The following is a 13,133-nucleotide window of genomic DNA, read 5'->3' as shown; positions in this document are numbered from 1 at the left end:
TAACAGTTTAGTTAAATCACACAGTCACATGCAGTACCCTTTTACGCCACCTTAGTGTGTGCTTACTCCGCGTCGCTAGGGGGCGACAGCGCGCCGACGTCGTGTCACTTCTTCAGAGGTCAAAGTTTATGAGTCTGACAGCGCCACATGCGTGTTGTTGTGTTGTTGCGGGATACTTGGAGGATTTTACTGCTTGAGGTTACTTCGTCACGGTGGGTTTTGTTTTTTGAATTGAGATCTTATTTATTTTTTACCTCGCGCCGTTTTGTCTAACTGAATCATTGCAGATAAATATCAGGTCGATCTTCTAGTTTGAAGTTAAGCTAACACAGCCAGTTCCATTTTCGGACACCCTTTAAAAATGATGCTTTACAGATGTCAGTGTGGTCCCTGACAATGGTAACAAAACAGGAATTTAAAATGATTAAGTAATTTAAAGATTATAAAGTATTCATCTGCTCTCTATGAACTTATTTAGTCTCTAAATATTTGTAAGGAATACGTTGAGATGCGGCTAAAAGAAGTGGTTTATGTGTAAAGTTTGTGATATTTATTTATTTACATCAATTATTATTATTATTTACAGAATTAACAGCATTTTCCAAGTTATATATGAAGTCCAAAGTAAAGAATTTCTCATTTGTGAAACTTGATAAGAAATTATTAACAATATGTAGTTTCCTCATACAAATACAGTTAGTGTATCTGTCATTGCATTAATATATCAGCCAGATTTATGTGTCACAGTTTCCACTGACTATTGACATTCTTGTTTCAGGTCATCTTGGGTCTTTGGACCAGACTCCTGAGGTGAGATGAGGAACCTGAAGCTGCTGAAGAGCCTGCTGAGCTCAGAGCTGCAGGGTCCGGGCTCCCCGCAGTGTTTCTCTGTGAGGGCCGACACTGGCTCGCTGCTGATCGCCTCTCAGTACTCCATCACAGAGTACGACCCCCGGACCGGTCAGGTGAGCTGTTCGTTTTACATACAGCTCAGACCATCTCTAATGGATCGGTACCGTTGTATCGGAACCACAAACAGCTGTGTGTGTGTCATGAGTTTGGGAGATGATACCTATTTTGGAACAAGCTGAGAACTCTCTCCCTCTCACTAAAAGTGCATGCATCAATTTGTTATTTATGTATCTCAGCCATGACATTAGTCATTTTAGACACTTGTACTTGCACTTGTAGATCAGATTATAAATAGTGGCTCTGTGTTTTTTTTTTCTGTATGAATGAGCCAAAACTCTGCTCACACAAGAGAACCTATAAGTTTTCAGTGTTACCCAAGACACATTGTGTTTTCTCACCACCTCCAAATCTGGTCTGAGATCGGATCTCTCAAATGCAACCTCAATGCATCCTGGTTATGTTACTTTAATCTAGTCATTTGTTTTTGGATTGCCCAGGACGGATGTTAAATGCAAGGTTTTAATGTGACATGGTTTTCTCAGCACTCAATCATTCATCTTCTGTAACCGCTTGTCCGTGTCTTTGGACGGTGGGAGGAAGCTGGAGTACCTGGAGAGAACCCACGCAGACACAGGGAGAGCATGTAAACTCCACACAGAAAGGCCCCAGTCTGCCCATTGATTAGAACCTGGAACCTTCATGGAAGGTCACAATATGTAGTCACTCACTCATGGAAGGAAATATTGTGCCGAGTTGTCAGTGCTGAAGACTTTCAACAGCATGCAAGCTCTGTTTCCTCATTCATTTTAGTTTTGTTGTATTGATGCCAGTAATATGTTTAGAGACACATCCATAAGTGAAAAAGGAACAGAATTTTAGTTGTAAATGTAAATCTTCAGCTTCCCCTCTTGTCCTGTCCAGGTTGTGAGTGAAGCCTCGCTGACGGCGGACAGTTTCCTCCCAGAGGACGGCAGCGGAGTGGTGGTCGGGCTGCAGGACCTGGCCGAGCTTGAGTCCGCGTGTTTGGCCACTTCAGGCGGAGATGTCGTTCTCTTCAACCTCAACACCAGCCAGGTTCGTAGCGACGGACGGCTGGAAATCATTACTAGCCTTTACATTTTATAATGATGCTTAAGAACTAGTTTAAAGTTTAAGTACAGTGTTGAGTTAAGATTATAAAAAGGGGGAAAAGGAAAGGCATTGAGGTCAGTGAGGATCCTGACTAAAAGTGTTGTTATGTTCCACAGTTGGAGTGTGTTGGCAGCGTTGACAGTGGCCTTACCTCGATGAGCTGGAGTCCTGATGAAGAGCTTGTTATTCTCACCACTGGTCAGTATGTCATTCATAATAATGATGTCTGATAACTGTTAAATTAAAAGCTTCAGTGTTTTGGACTTAAGGTGGAATTGTAAGCCCGTGCAAGCAATTAATACGTAATATTTTAGCACACAAGCACATAAATGGAGGTCTAGTCTAATTGATGTATTAAATTTTAGAGCCAATTCAGGCCAGTTTTCAATCATTTATGAATATTTACCATCAAATGAAATGAAGGCGAGGTTGTTGGCTCTGGATATATGTCAGTGTTTAGTTAATTATTAGTTAAATTACTAGTTAAATTAGTGTTTAGCAGTGTTACATTGGAGTAAATCTCTAATAATTTCTGCTCACAGGTCAGGAAACGATCATCATGATGACCAAAGACTTTGAGCCGATCACTGAGATCGGAATCCACCAGGATGATTTCGGCGAAGGTACGGCGGCTTCACATGGACTTTGTTGAGATTAGTAGCTCCTCACCTGAGTGCCAGGACCATAGCCTGTATATAAATATGGACGACGCGTCCCCACTTCCTTGCATTGGCCAAACTCTCGCTATTTTCCCGGGGATACGGGCGGCACCATCTTGCGAGTTTGGGGCCAGAGTCTGATCAGTACGGTTCGAGAGTGGAGCCACCCGGAGCCGTGATATCGATGCCCCGCCCACACTTCCTCACGTTTTCATCTAATTAATACTGCGCTCTGCTCTACCTCCATCAGTTCCAAGAAAATGTTGGATTATTTAAAAAACCACTGGACCACTTTACGGAGCAATTGGCATGGCAACTGGTGGTCAAATAACTAACTAAAATGAAACTTATCCAAAAGATTGACACTTGAACTTACATCAACATTATATTAACTACCTAAAATGACAGAAACCATCCTTGAAAAAAATTATTTGAAGAGTATTTTAGTGTTTTAGTTTGGCCCCAGTCCCGCCCACTGCAATGGAGCAGGTGGAGCTTATGACCTATACTGCAGCCAGCCACCAGGAGGAGCTCTACTTGCTTTGGCTTCACTTTTGAGGAGCAGTTCCTCCGTGTGTTCTCATCCACACTGTTTGTTTTGCAGGGAAGTTCATCACGGTGGGTTGGGGGAAGAAAGAAACTCAGTTTCATGGCTCGGAGGGAAAACAGGCAGCACAGAGGAAGATCCAGGTCAGTGATACAGGACTATCTCAAACATCGTTGAAACTGAATCGGTAATGCGTCAAATCTAAAAATGATCAACGTGAACCCTCAGGAGGTGCAGCCCGCTGTCGCCTGGGACGACCGCAGGCCGCGGGTCACGTGGCGAGGCGACGGTCAGCTGTTCGCCGTCAGCGCCATCTGCCCTCAGACTGGAGCCAGGAAGGTCCGGGTCTGGAACAGAGAGGGCGTCCTGCAGGCCACCAGCGAGCCCATCAACGGCCTGGAGCAGGCGCTCTGCTGGAAGTGAGAGCTCTGCCAAAGCACTTGTCTTTAAATTCACCTAATTAATTTAATTTCCTGACGAAAACAAACCAGCGTCCTCAGCAGCCTTGGAGTGATTTAGAAGGACTCGTGGATATCTATTAACTGTCGTCCTGGTGTTTCAGGCCGTCGGGAAGCCTGATAGCGAGCACTCAGCGTCACCCCAACAAACACAGCGTGGTGTTCATGGAGAAGAACGGACTGCTGCACGGAGACTTCACTTTGCCGTTCAGTAAAGACCAAACCAAGGCACGTTCAAAATAATAAAAAATACTTAACAAACACTGGTGAAGATGCAATTTAGGACAATGTTATCACTTTATTTCACTAATGTGTTTGTATTTTAGGTAAAAGAGCTGCTGTGGAACAGTGACTCCACTGTTTTAGCTGTTTGGTTGGAGGACATGACGGCAGGGGACGACGGACAGGTCAACAGTTACAGTAAGTACAGCAGGAAATAGTTTAAATAATAATTAATTTATCAGTGAATAAACTTCTCATTGCTCTCTGCAGTCCAGCTGTGGATGGTGGGGAACTACCACTGGTATCTGAAACAGAGCCTGGACTTTGGCAGAGACCCTCAGAAGGCCCCTGTCTGCATCTGCTGGGACCCCGAGCGCCCCCTACGGCTCCACGTGGTGACCCACGGCTGGACCAGCTCCACCTACGACTGGGGCTGGACGACGGAGCGCAGCCCAGGACTGGACGCCGCCGACAACGCAAACGTGGCTGTGATCGATGGAGGTGAGGTGGGGGAGGGGCAGTAAAACGAGGGGCGAATGAATTTGAGGACCGACTTCTTTGTGATGTTAATGTTTGTCTAAAAAACCTCCAGAAAAGGTCCTGGTGACGACATTCAGGCAGTGTGTGGTCCCTCCTCCCATGAGTTCGTTCGAGCTCCAGTCGAAATCGCCGGTCAACCAGGTGACTTTCCTCAGTCGGCCTCAGGGGACCAATCAGCTCGCAGCGTTTACCGCAGATGGACAGATCTTAGTTTACAGCCAAGGTGGGTCACAGACACTGGTTTCCAGATAAATAAAACTAGTTGAAAGTAGGTGTAGAATGACTTAGGATTTTTTAAAGTCAACTAATATGTGGTGAACATCGAGCGGACGTCAGCTAGTCAATGACGTGACACATAAAAACACAGTAGAAAGTAATGAAATCTATATTCTTGACTTGACTGTTCTTGTTTGGAGGCTTTTCTGCAAGTTAACTGAAGCTTGAACACAAACTACTGTCAGCCGCACCGTCAGTTCTCTCTCTTGAAAAACCCTCAGCTCTACCATAACTGCCATGTCTTGCATGGTGCGTTCACTGACATCAAGGACAAAAAAAAAAAAAAAACGCTCTACAACCACAGCGACAATGTGCTGCAGATGTGTTTATCCTACATAAATCAGTACCTTCAAAAGCGTTAAACAGTACTTCAGAGTGTGTTATTAGGAGGCGTCCATGCTGTTATTGTCACGTGATCGGCGACTGGTCAACTTCCTGCTTAAAGCGTCATGGTACAGCAGAAAAGTCGATACAACCCCTAGTTGAAAGTTGAAATTTTGCTTCCAGAAATAGCAAAAAACCTTCAGTGCTGTCACTTGCAGAGCTGGTTTCTCCCTTTAAGTGGACGGTAGTGCTGCGATCTCTTACTTTTTTGAATGCTTAGGGACAAAACACAATCCTTATTTAAACCCAGCAATGTGAACACAAACTCAAATTCTTAGATGTAAAACTCAGGAAATAATAGTTGCATCTTGAGAGAGCTGGGATTCTTATTCTGAACTGGATTATGAACCAGACTCGGTGGGTTTGGGCAATATGTTACATATAAATCTAAACGCTTGTGTTTAGATTTATATGTATAGTCCCTTTTTTCTGCTTGTCATTGAGTGGATATAATTAGACTTAGTGAGAACATGATAATACCGAAAAGTTTGTGTAACACACTTCCAATAGATTAAGTTTAGATTGATTCTCACATTTATCTTTTTTTTATTTGATGTGTTTTTAATTGACAGAAATCACCAAAAAAAGGTCCGCCTCCAGGGAGTGGTTCTCCGTGTTCTTATCTGTTTGTTAATTATTTTTTCACCTGTATATTTTCCCGTCAATCCAGATTCAGGGGAACCGGTCGACAAAAGAGCGGACGGCTTCAGGATCATGTCTCCTTCGCTGGTCCTCCAGAAAACCTTCAGGTAAAAACAAAACCCTGCAGCACTGAATATGATCCTGCGTCCGATCCTTCGCAGTCTATCACTTGCTGATAATGTGTATAAAACATGCCAGTATTTCTGTTCAGCTACCAGGTGCTTCTTTTTCATGGTTTGTTTGTTCTGTGTTTTCCTGCAGACTCCCAGTTGTTCAGGACATCCCTCTGGCCCTGCGGCATCTGCTGTGGCTGGAGGATGAGCTCTTTGTGGCGGTCCGTTCTGGTCTGATTCCAACCTCCTCTACGTTGCTGATGCTCCACCCTGGTCAGGATGCTACACTCGCTGTCAGGTCAGAAAGCTAATCCAGCTCCCCTTCATTTGTCCTGTCAGGCTTCGAATCCCCAACAATGACCTAGAAGTCATTTAAAATCCTTGAAGTGACCTGTTCTGTCTTTAAATCCTCAGGTCGGAGGTGGAAGTGGACGGCGTTGTGGTCAGTGTGGTTCATTGCTCTCAGACTGGAACTGTGGCCCTACAGCTGGAGGATGGACAGATCAGAAAACTGCTCTGGGGTCAGTAAACATAATACTGTTCTTCTTCTGCTGAATTATACATCCAATTTCCCACGTCATAGATGTTTTATTGGTAAATTGTCACCCTTAAATATGTTGAATTTCTTTTGGTTATTCGTTCGAAGGCTAGCTGCACGATAAGTCTGCATGGTTGAGCAATTCTTTAGTGCAGTGTATCCACGTATAGCGCTTTTCTACCTATTGATACTTTGTGTTTTTGTATTTCAGTCTCATTTTTCTGTCGTATTAATGTATTTCTATGTAGATTGTCCGGAGCCGTCATTGGAGGACTGGCGTGACTCCAGCGGCTGCAGCATCAATTTCCCCGTTCCCTGCGTGCAGACGGCCCTCTGCAGCATCAGCGGAGAGGTAGAAACACGTCGGCGTATGATTACATGAATAATAATCCTCACGTGCAAGTCTAAACGTGTCTCTTTGCTTTACACAGGAATATCTCCTCGGCCTGACGGACAGATCCCACCTGTACGCTGGAGACACAGAGGTAAGTTGCCTACATCTCGTCACCTGTCGTGAAGCGACGGGGCTTTTGTTGAACTGTCCGTGTCCGCTCCTTCCTCAGCTGGCCTCCAATGTTTGCTCCTTCGCCGTTTGCAACGACTTCCTCCTCATCACCACGCACTCCCACACCTGCCGCTGCCTCCAACTGAGCACGCTCACACTCAAAGGTGAGACGGGCCCCGTTCAGGCCTGGTGTTAACATCCGGCCTCTTTAGTTGATGTTCCGTCCTTATTTAATTAACACTAAGGTGTGATCGTCTTGCTGGTAGATGTTGTGTTACAGATGACTTGAATCGACTTTAACTCCTCAGGGTTGCAGGCGGCTTTGGCCTCAGACGGAGGTCAGAACGACGAGACTCTCCGACGAGTGGAGAGAGGATCCAGGATCGTCACCGTGGTGCCTCAGGACACCAGAGTGATTCTGCAGGTCGGCTTAATGCACACCTTTACACAAACAGATTAAAAAGCCCAAGTAGTTTCTGTTTTTAAAAAGATTCAGGTGTTCTGTATGTATTCTGATTTATTTTGGCGTGTACGTCCAGATGCCTCGTGGAAACCTGGAGACCGTACATCACAGAGCGCTGGTGTTGGCTCAGCTCAGGAAGTGGTTGGATAGGTGAGTCTGAATCTGAACATAAACATAATCTCAATACTATGGAAATGTCCTTATTTGTAGCCGGATATGTGAAGACAAGAAGGAGGGAGTGAACTTAAGTGTTGCGTTAATTTTGTTTCTGCTGTCCTGTTTTATCAGTTTGAGATTCAGAGAAGCTTTCGAGAGTATGAGGAAGCTGAGGATCAACCTGAACCTCATTTACGATCACAACCCGAAGGTGAGTGTCACCTGGTTTTAACATTTAGCTTTGGCTTTGACTTGGAACTGTTCTTGTTGTTATTTAATTGGAAAAAATATCAAGATATGATTTTTGGTCCGTATCACCTAGTCATGATCACTCCCACAGGGAACTTCTAAAGCATTCTCATTCACAGTGGCTTTAATACAGATGAAGTTGTGATTTGTTGTAGATATAAACTAAATAAGGGATGCCCGTATATTTAAATGACTCGTGTTTTTGATGTCCATTAGTTATGAAAAGGCCGTGCAAGCATAAAGACGCGGTTGTGTTGTTTCCACAGGCGTTCCTGGAGAATATAGAGACCTTCATCACACAGCTGAACTCCATCAACCACATCAACCTCTTCCTCACCGAGCTCAAGTAAGACTTTGTTCAGAGCCAGTAAAGTGGTTTCTCGCTTAGTTTTCTTACATAACATCCGTTTATTTCTCTGGTACCCAGAGAGGAGGATACCACCAGCAGCATGTACCCCCGTCCTGACAGCAGTCCAGCCCGGCCCCAGCCGCCCGCCTCTGGGCAGAAGAAGGTGGACGTGGTTTGTGATGCTTTACGGAGCGCCATGGAATCGATGGATCCAAACAAGTCAGTGATACTTCTGTTGAACTCTTATAATGCCTACAGTATGAAATAATTAAAAGGTCTGAAATATTTTAAATCAAAGCATCCAGTGAGGTTTATCCGCCGTGGTCTTCTGTCTCTAGATTCTGTCTGTCCATTCTGACTTCTCACGTGAAGAAGACGGTTCCAGAGCTGGAGATCGCTCTGCAGAAAGTCCACGAGCTCCGAGGTGAGCACACGTCAGACGCACTGATGACCTGCAGGAGATTTAATCTTGATCTCAGCTATACGCTCACACAGTAGAGCTCATTAGGAGAGGAGGACGTTTCATTTCTCTGAGTTGATACTCCTCATCTAATCATCGTTAATTGCATTGTGTTTGGTTAGAGAACCCTCCTGTAGCTCCAGGTGCCGTGAGCGCTGAAGAGGCTCTGAAGTACCTCCTCTTCCTCGTCAACGTCAACGACCTGTATGAACACTCGCTGGGGACGTACGACTTCGACCTCGTGCTCATGGTGGCGGAGAAATCCCAGAAGGTACGAGACAACGGAGGAAACTTTGACTTTCGCTCAAATTTCGCCAAAATTTGTAAAACGAGTCCGACAAATGTTTGTATTTCCGAACCTCGATGTGTTCCATCTTTATTGATCCAAAACAATCAATTTGAAAATTGCGGAGATGGAGAAGCAGCTGGAAATACTAAAGAGGAAACACGCTATTACCAAGCAGACGCAGAAGCCTAAACTGCCTATCATGCATAAACGGTTATGTTAATGTGGCTTTTAGCTAAGCAAATTATTTATTCAGGATTAAAATATTATAATATCTACAAATTTTTAGAAGGAGGTTTCTATAATGTATTAGTTTGGTATTCGACCCGCGGGATGCTTTACGGAGCAGTTGGCATGGCAACTGGTAGTCGCCATCATGTCACATCCTGAACTAGAACGAGACATATCCAAAAAGTATTGACACTTGAACATGCATCAACATTATATAAACTATCTAAAATGACAAAAACCATCCTTGAAAAAAATTGTTTGATGTATATTTTAGTGTTTTAGTTTGACCCAAGTCCCGCCCACCAACATGGAGGAGGTGGAGCTTATGACCTATACTGCAGCCAGCCACCAGGGGGAGCTCTACTTCCTTTGGCTTCAGTTTAGAGACGCTGTTCCTCCGTCTGTCTTTGTACAGCCTATGGTCTAACCTAGCAACAGTAACACAGGAGGTGGAGACCTCTGATTGGTGGTTACCCGACCAATCAATGAATCTAGATATGTAAGAACTGGAGCAGAATATTCCAAATGTCTACATCACACTACAACTGGAGTTAAAAAATCCAAATGTAAAACACCTGAATGGTCCTCCAATCATTATTAGCTGAGGTACGATGTAAAAGCTGTGGCTGTTTTCTGCTAATATCATTCATTTCTTTTTCTCCTCCATTACTGCAGGACCCCAAAGAGTACCTTCCATTCTTAAACATGCTGAAGGGCCTGGAGCCAAACTACCAACGCTACACCATCGACAAACACCTGAAACGCTACAGGAAGGCCTTGCTGCACCTCAGCAAGTGTGGTCAGTCTAAAAGGAATCTGTCGGCTTGTCTTTGCTGTCAACTCTTTTTGGAAACCTTGACAGGATCTTATCCTTTTTGGGATTACAAGCGTCTGTTCTGTGTTCAGGGGGGGAACATTTCCATGAAGCGCTGCAGCTGGTGAAGGAGCAGAAACTGTACAGTGAAGCTCTGAGACTGTACCCGGCAGACAGCGATCACTACAAGGTAGAGACACGAATCAAAGTAGTGCGCAGTAGCTTTGATGTTTTTCGAAATGATTTAAAATATGAAACCTGAACTTTGCCCCTTTGACCTCCAGTCTCTGAGCTTCGCCTATGCCGAACACCTGGCGGAGCAGCAGCAGGCGGAGCAGGCCGGCTTGCTGCTGTGGCGATGCGGAGAGCCGACCGGCGCCCTGCGAGCGTTCGCCAGCAGCTCCAGCTGGAGAAACGCCATCTGTGTGGCGCAGCAGATCCCGCTGCCGCCCGACCAGCTAGCTCTGCTGGCCAGAGACCTGGCAGGTAACCACGGCAACAGAGAGTGGAGACTAAACGACAGGTAGACGGGTCAGGTAGCCAGGAATCAATGTCTCTGCTTCCTTCCCTTTTATAGAGAAGCTGACGGAACAGAGGAGGTACTCAGAAGCTGCTCTGCTGTTGGACCAGTACGCCAAAGTAAGATCTTGTGCAGAAACAAACAGCCGGACAAAACGGCCTCGGATGAATCACGAGGAAAACCAAACGGTCTGGATCCACTATTTGAAGCCTGAATCCTCTCTTTCTCCCAACAGGACTGTGAGGAAGCCATCTTGGCTCTGATCACTGGTGCAGTCTGGGAGGAGGCGCTCCGATTGGTCAGTAAAGAAAGCTGCTTTTTTTTAAGCTGTCCTCCTTTTTAATTTTTCTTTATTTGTATGTCTTTACCTTTCTGTGTCACACAACAGCCTTTTATGTTGACTTATATGTTTTGTCCTCATCGGTATCGAGCTTCGACCAAGCCTGATCTTTTGTAGTTATTTATTTTAGGTCTCACATAAACCAAAACCACGTCCTTGTGGCATCAAAACGTCTCCATCCTCTTCCACACTACATTAACTTTGACAGAAAGATTTATTGGACTGAATCCAGTCGACTCTAGGAGAAGACAAGGAAGACAAGGACAGACTTTAGGAAGCTAAAGGAGAGGAACTTCAGTTTATTTAAGATTGGATCAGGACTCGGATCGATCGATATTGAATATTAAAATCCTAAACCGGGGGCAAAAAGAACAAACAAAAAAAACATCCCTAATATCGCTGTAGTGAAACGTCATTTTTCACAATCTCTGCATGTGTTTAATACAAAACCTTTTCTTTGTCTACTGCAGATTTACATGCACAACAGACAAGACATCACTGAGACTAACCTGAAACCTGCGCTGTTAGAAGGTAAGAGGAGTCCAACCGTGTGAGAGCGATCACTTTACGAGACTTTAAAGAGGAACTGAGGAAGAATGAATCAAGAGCGGTGTGATCTGATGTTGTTGTCTTATTGTCTCTCATCAGCTGTCGGGAACCAGACCGTCTTCCTGGAGGCTCAGACGGGGACGTTCTCGCGACACCGGACCCGTCTGGCCGTGGTTCGTGAGCAGAAGGAGAAGGCCAGGCTGGACATGCTCGGTGAGAATCCGTCAGAATTAACAGGACACATGTCGAGGCTTGTAGGGGGTTTAGGCTTCTGGGTCAATTTGATGGCGTAGCTACCGCGACAGCCTAGACCCTAACGCCGTAGCCTGACGTGCACCTCCCCAGGAAGACCGCAAGAGCTTTGATTGGTCTGCTTTAGTGTTCGCGCTTTAGTATTTCCGGCTGCTTCTCCATCTCCACAATTTTTGAATTGATTAAGTCTACGTCCCGCAGTACCTTAAATGAGCCTTTACAGTTTAGTAAATCAGTTACTCTTGTCTTTCCCATCAGATGAAGATGGTCCAGACTGTCCTGATGCCGAGCTCTACTCCGAAGCCAGCAGCGTTATGACCGGTTCCAAATACTCCCAGAGCAACTCCCGCATCTCCTCGTAAGAGAAACCATCAAATAAACATCGAAAAAGTCCAACTGGGAAAAAAAATACTGACATTCGTGTTCCTCCTGCAGGAGATCATCGAAGAACCGGAGGAAAGCAGAGCGAAAGAAGCTGAGTCTGAAAGAAGGGAGTCCGATGGAGGACAGAGCGCTGATGCACGCTCTGGGGGAAATCATCACCACTGTGGACAAGATGAGAGGTACAAACGCAGGACATGACTGACTGTAGATATGGAGCTCCCTGCTGTAACTTTTATTAAAAAGAAAATACCTGCACTCAAAATCTTTGACACTTGAATTTCACAAGTCTGATTGATTGGTTTGCTTTGTTCCTTCCTCGTCTCCAGAGGAAGTCCACGGCCTGCTGAAGGCCCTGGTGCTGTTCCAGTTTGACAGACAGGCCGAGAAGCTGCAGCAGACCTACGAAGAAGCTCTGCAGATGATGGAGGCGGCCGTTCCCGAGGTGTGGCCCGAAGGCCTGCAGAACAGCCAAGCCCCGGTAAAAAAAAAAATATTGGCGAGCGTCAATTTATCTCATTTTCAGTTTGCTTTTATTATGTTGTTGCTGTAATTGGTTTAAAACTGGAAGATTTATTTGGAGTAGTAGTAGAGGCAACAAGAACTGTCATTTATGATTTTTTTTTTTACGGTTTTGTATTTAACTCTCCTTCTCTGCAGCTCACTGGACCAAACTCCACTGCAAACAGTATCATGGCTTCTTACCAACAGCAGCAGCAGAGACCTGCAGCTCCACAACCAGGTCGGTGGAAATCAGCGGTTTGTCTTTGGTCACATTAAAACTGATCTGCGTCTGATCGGTTGTCTCATCGTTTTCTTTTTTCTATTATTTTGCAGATGCTGAGGTCCCGACAGCACCAAAGATGAGGAACGGCGTCAAGTGGAAGCTCGCAGTTCTTAAGTAAACTAGTTTGGTTTTTAGTATTTTTAACTGTAACGTCACGTGTTAATTATGTAATAAATAAAGATTCAATTAAAACTGACAGAAATAACAACATGATATCTCACTTGTTTTGTTTTTTTCTGTATTTACAACCACGCATGTTCTCCAGACGCTCTGCTGCTCCACAGCAGAAGATAAAACTGTACATTTCTAACAGTGTAGGAGCACACAGCAAAACCCGACATGAATCCAGTGAAGATGCGTCTCTGAACC

The 13,133-nt window shown here is 44.9% G+C and overlaps 1 protein-coding gene across 1 annotated transcript; it reads left to right on the top strand.

Moving 5' to 3' along the window:
* Positions 1-124: 124 nt before the first annotated feature.
* On the top strand, positions 125-12,972 carry elp1 (elongator acetyltransferase complex subunit 1). The gene is made up of 36 exons (XM_084549962.1): positions 125-212; positions 779-965; positions 1,834-1,986; positions 2,160-2,241; positions 2,586-2,666; positions 3,307-3,392; positions 3,478-3,668; positions 3,812-3,935; positions 4,034-4,127; positions 4,200-4,430; positions 4,522-4,692; positions 5,800-5,878; positions 6,033-6,182; positions 6,299-6,405; positions 6,671-6,774; positions 6,854-6,907; positions 6,986-7,091; positions 7,236-7,351; positions 7,467-7,540; positions 7,679-7,757; positions 8,062-8,141; positions 8,223-8,363; positions 8,483-8,568; positions 8,727-8,875; positions 9,797-9,920; positions 10,028-10,125; positions 10,220-10,421; positions 10,513-10,574; positions 10,691-10,753; positions 11,266-11,326; positions 11,444-11,557; positions 11,855-11,954; positions 12,032-12,159; positions 12,307-12,458; positions 12,638-12,719; positions 12,815-12,972. Exons 2-36 carry the CDS (start codon positions 816-818, stop codon positions 12,880-12,882), a joined length of 3,942 nt encoding a protein of 1,313 aa, XP_084406088.1. The 5' UTR covers positions 125-212; positions 779-815; the 3' UTR covers positions 12,883-12,972.
* Positions 12,973-13,133: the final 161 nt, after the last annotated feature.

Source organism: Chelon labrosus (assembly GCF_963514085.1).
Source record: "Chelon labrosus genome assembly, chromosome: 8".
NCBI classification, from domain to species: domain Eukaryota; kingdom Metazoa; phylum Chordata; class Actinopteri; order Mugiliformes; family Mugilidae; genus Chelon; species Chelon labrosus.
Note: the sequence above shows the minus strand (reverse complement) of the source record. Positions and strands in the feature narration are given on the sequence as shown.

Excerpts from the sequence above, each read along its gene's own strand:
- elp1 (XM_084549962.1), top strand. The coding sequence starts at position 816 with ATGAGGAACCTGAAGCTGCTGAAGAGCCTGCTGAGCTCAGAGCTGCAG. Across the intron at positions 966-1,833 it reads ACGACCCCCGGACCGGTCAG|GTTGTGAGTGAAGCCTCGCT; the intron begins GTGAGCTGTTCG and ends TGTCCTGTCCAG. Across the intron at positions 8,569-8,726 it reads GAAAGTCCACGAGCTCCGAG|AGAACCCTCCTGTAGCTCCA; the intron begins GTGAGCACACGT and ends GTGTTTGGTTAG.